Source organism: Poecilia latipinna, unplaced genomic scaffold, assembly GCF_001443285.1.
Source record: "Poecilia latipinna isolate Pla-1442-1.1 unplaced genomic scaffold, P_latipinna-1.0 Scaffold1265, whole genome shotgun sequence".
Lineage (NCBI taxonomy): Eukaryota > Metazoa > Chordata > Actinopteri > Cyprinodontiformes > Poeciliidae > Poecilia > Poecilia latipinna.
Genome location: NW_015113881.1, coordinates 117,184 through 121,743, shown reverse-complemented (window position 1 = coordinate 121,743; position 4,560 = coordinate 117,184). Strand labels below are relative to the sequence as shown.

Sequence of the window (4,560 nt, the reverse complement as noted above, 5' to 3'; positions counted from 1 at the left end):
AGTCTCTTACTCTCAGCTGTCCGTCAGCCCAGCAAACATTTTAGTCGGGAAGACCTTTCCCCAGTTCTGATGGAGCTGAGGGAGAGGAAGCTACCATCAGGCGTGGGAAAGGACTACGACATAAAAAGTTTGCTGGAGTCTGTTCTGGTCTGGCTGGATTCGTTTGGCGGCGACACAGAGAGAGAGTTATATGACAACGACTCCTGCTCTAACTGTGGAGCCACTTCCCTCAGGCTCCTGAACAACGGCGCCCTGATTGCCCTTCCACCAGTATTATTTTCAACCAGTATATCCATACTGCTTGAGTACTGGTTGGATTTGGCATGCAAACGCCGTTGTTCAGGCTGCGGGTCACCCTGGCAGAAAAAACATTGCCTGGCCGATAATAAGGTCCTGGTGTTTTTTCTGCACAGGTTTACCAGGAAGTACCAAACAAAAGCCATAGAGACCATAGAGGTGCCTGCAGAATGTGGGACGGAGACGTACCACCTGTCCTCCGTCATCTGTGGGGATCCAAAGCTGACAGACATCTACTGTTGCTTAATGAAGGGAGAACGAACTGTCAAGGCACACGACGAGCATGTCTTCACTGCAGACAGCGACTGCAGTGAAGACATGTCCAACAACGGTTTCATTTACATTTATGAAAAGAACTGATCAAACACCAGAGGTTAATTTCTCCAGCCCCTCCTCTGGAAGATGGCAAAGGGCCCTTTGGAGAGGAGCTAAAAATAACATTAACATCGGAAGAAGAAAAGAATCCTAGAAGACCTAGTAACCATTTTGAGGCTGGAGAAATCTGACTGGGACCAAACATGTGTCTGATTTAAATTTATGGGGCAAAAGGTAAAAAGATTTGACAGGTTTCCTGTTTGCAGGTTTCTCTCCGGGCACTCCGGCTTCCTGCCACAATCTGAAATAGGGGTTGCATCAATTAGTCGACTAGTCAATTCTTTTTTCTGCAATGACTTTTTTCTGGGCTAGTCGACTAGTCGCAATCACATGACAAAACAGATTTTTCCAAGGAAATGAAAGAAGGTGGACTAGGTGAGTTCGTCAGAAAGCTCAAACTGTATAAAAATGTAAATAATTTAACAAAGACAATCTGTAAATTACAGCATAGGCTACCGCAATAGGGGCGTTGCGCAGCGCGGTGGTTAGCACGGCGCCCCGCTTACAGAGACTTTAGCCCGTGGTAGTCAGGAGTCCAACTCCTGTCCTTCATTCGCTAATTTTATGGAAAAGACTTCTGTCTTAACGCTTTACTGTTTTATATTGTAAAGTTCTGGTAGTTTAAGCCGTCTTCCTTCACCTTAGGTGAAATGTTTTCAATGTGCTTCTACAGTACGCATTTGTACAGAGCCTCTAAACATGGGAAAACGTACCTTTGAGGCATAGTTGTGTCCGTCTGATCCACACACTGGCCCGGTGGAGGAGATGGGACATGGCTGACAGTTCCCATCAGGAGAGCGGAGAGCGGGCTGCTTCAGTCTGTGGGGTAAGGGACATGCAAATACTTCACCCTTACTTCATCAAGCTCAGACAGCCACTGCCATATTAACTCAGAGTAGAGACTCAGCAGCTCCAGGCTGGGCATGAGATCACGATGCAAACAGTCCCCCTCCATGTTGTCTGAATGTATTAGCTTCTCATTACACAGCAGGAGCCCTCTTATTGTTCCCACTCTGGCCAGCAGCAAAACACATCCCACTCTAGCAGCAGTGTAGACTATCAGTGTTGACCTCATGTCAGCGTGCTGGAGGAAGTTTTCTCAATCTTTCTGTGTCTGGGGAATTAGCCAATCAGTCTTTCTTTCTACACACGCTCACCTGTGCTCCAGCTTCTTGCGGTTGACGCACACGGCTCTCTGGTAGCCCTGGGCGATGCACACCTTGTGTCGGCTACACTTAACCTTCTGACAGGGGTCCTTGGTGGTGTCTACATCTGGGAAACAAACGGAAAATTGGACGTGAACGGTGATGCTTCGCAGCTTCATTTCTCTGCTAACAAATAGATTCCTCTGCTTATAGTTTTGCATTTGGCTTCCAGCCTCAGCTCCCACGTGGCTCGCCTTGGCTTACTCAGAAAGACCTGAGAGTTGGTCTGAATTGTTACATAAGTGCAAAGCTGTTGCTCTTTTGATGTTGTAAAATTACATTAGGATCTGTATTGAACTGAAGGAAAATAAAGGAGGATGTTCTTACAAATAAAAGCTTAAGACACTTTGTTAATATTTTCCTAAAGTTTTGTTTTCGTTGCTGCCACAGAATTCCACATTTTTTCACAAGGCACCCTGCCCTGCATGTTTCAGGTGTTTCCTTGCTTCAACAACAGCTGATTCCAATTGATGGCTGATTAACAGGCACTTGCTGAACTGCAATCGCCTGAATCAGGAATATTAAGGCAGGGAAACATTTAAAATATGCAGGGCAGTGTGCCACGAGGCCCAGGGCTGGGAAACACTTCTCTAGACTATTGCATGCCAAGGTGAGTAAATCTTCATCAGCGAAGACAGATTGTTTGCATAGTGTGGTATGAGGCTGCTGCTGCAACATTTATGCAGTTTTTGTGTAAATATTGCAGCAGTAGCAATGGAAGGCAATGCTATTCACCTATAGCAGCATGCAGTGTGTTTGTACGTCATTAGCGTGCAAGATGTGTAACAGTTTGATAGTTCCTGTGTTCAAAACAGTGCACTTTGTCTTGAGACTTGGAGCTGTGTACCTGCTGTGTACAAAAGAGCAGAGCCTGTATAAATACAATAAGGAAATATTTGTTTTTCATGGCCTGTTACAGAAGGAATATGCCCTCTGCTGTGATCTGAGGACATTGGTGGTCAGTTTGCAACAAACAAACCTGAACCCTACTGTATTATCTGTTCCAACCTCTCTGCCACCATGGGTGGGAACAAAGTCGTAACCAAAAGACATCTGGGACATCACATTGGATCTGCAGAAGCCTGGAACGGGCCTCAAAAGCGGTCAGCAAGAATCTGGTTGAGTTATTTCAACGTCGAAGAATTATAAAGTCATCATTCATTTCCTTTGTCTAGGGCTTCATAAAAGATCTTATTATTCATACACATTTTGTACCAGCCTGTTGAACATCTAACTGATTCCAGAAGGAATTAGGAGAAAGTTCTGCGGTAATATGAGAACAAAACTGGACTATTTGGGCTCAACTCAGACCTGCTATGTTTGGAGAAAGCTAAAGTTACAGAATTATTGGGAAACGTATGGATAGGTTCACGTACCAAGAAATCTTGGACAGGAACCTTCTTCTTTCAGCCACAAACAACGAAGGATGACGATGACTACTTTTATTTTAGTGCTACATCAATTAGTCAGTTTTTTATTAATGTGGTATAACTGTTACCATCTCTTTGATTTATTTATGGACATTACATACTAAACTTTAGTTGACTCTGACAGAGAAAAGCTTCTTGCTACTTGAACTAAATCTAAATTGCTTGCTCGGTGTGTCTCCATCCATCATTCACTCTTGAAGCAGCTAACGTGAGACAGTTTGTCAGCCTTTCTCTATATGCTCATCTGTCACAGCTATCTACTCCGAACAGGCCTCCCAGAGCCTGACCTGGAAGTGGCCTTGCCGTCCTTTTTAACACCGGGCGGTCTTCCATTCATCTACATGTCCGCCTCTGTTCACTGCCAGAGCAGCAAACAGAAAGGAGGTGGGGGGGGGTGGAAGGCAACTCATCTGTGCCCCCGTAAATCATACTCGAATTCATTTTCTTCTCTCACTGAGTGCCGTTTTTATGGCTATATTATCATTAAGGCTTATCATCTCCTCTCTTTTTTTTCCTTTAAACTGAATATATTCATGCGGCAAATTCCCGTGGATTATTGTAGCCGTCGGACAGATATCTGATTTTTTAGAAGCAAATCCAAAACAATACGACGAGCTGTCGGGACTGAGATTGTTACATAAGTGACAGGCTGACTGCTCCGCTGCAGGAACTGTGAATGCCCAAATGCAGACTCCTCACCTCCTCAGAATATCGACATTAAAGCCTTATATTTGGTTGACTTTCTGTACCGTCTCCCGCAGCGCCACCGGCTTCCTCTGCTCTCCACCCTTTTTGTCCGTTTTGTCTCTCTGATGCAGGTCTGTTGTTTAATTCCCACCAGAACACAAGCAAAAAATACAGCACCGGGAGTCACAAAAATTAAAACGGCTTCGTGTACACAAAATGTATTTTAAGCAAACCCTTTTACTGAAGCAATAACTAAACAAAAATAATCCTGCCTTCCGGGACGGAAACATTTCTGATGAAATTGTGTCCCCTGTGAGCAGCCAGAATACTGGCACAGCGTTGTGTTGTGAGTGCAGAAGCATAAGGTGGCTGCCTGAGCCTCATGTTAACTTAACAAGCTTCCACGGATTAAAGCAGTGCCTGCGATGATGACGTTTCCATGGCAACAGGCTCTCCGTGGTCTGAGAATCATTTCTTGGTAGACTGTGATTTGCAGCTCAATCTGCTGCTTCTGAGAATCCTCTCTCTAGATGTGTTTGAAACCCCCCCCCCCCCCCCCCCCCCCC

The 4,560-nt window shown here is 45.0% G+C and overlaps 1 protein-coding gene across 1 annotated transcript in view; it reads right to left on the bottom strand.

The window, feature by feature from the left end:
- LOC106961114 (testican-2-like) overlaps nt 1–4,560 on the bottom strand; it is a 59,574-nt gene that overhangs the window by 26,676 nt on the left and 28,338 nt on the right. Inside the window, exons 4-5 of the mRNA XM_015054634.1 lie at nt 1,830–1,944; nt 1,383–1,491 (exon numbers count right to left, since the gene is read on the bottom strand). Of these exons, the coding sequence (XP_014910120.1) occupies nt 1,383–1,491; nt 1,830–1,944 (224 nt within the window). The remainder of the gene's footprint in view (nt 1–1,382; nt 1,492–1,829; nt 1,945–4,560) is intronic.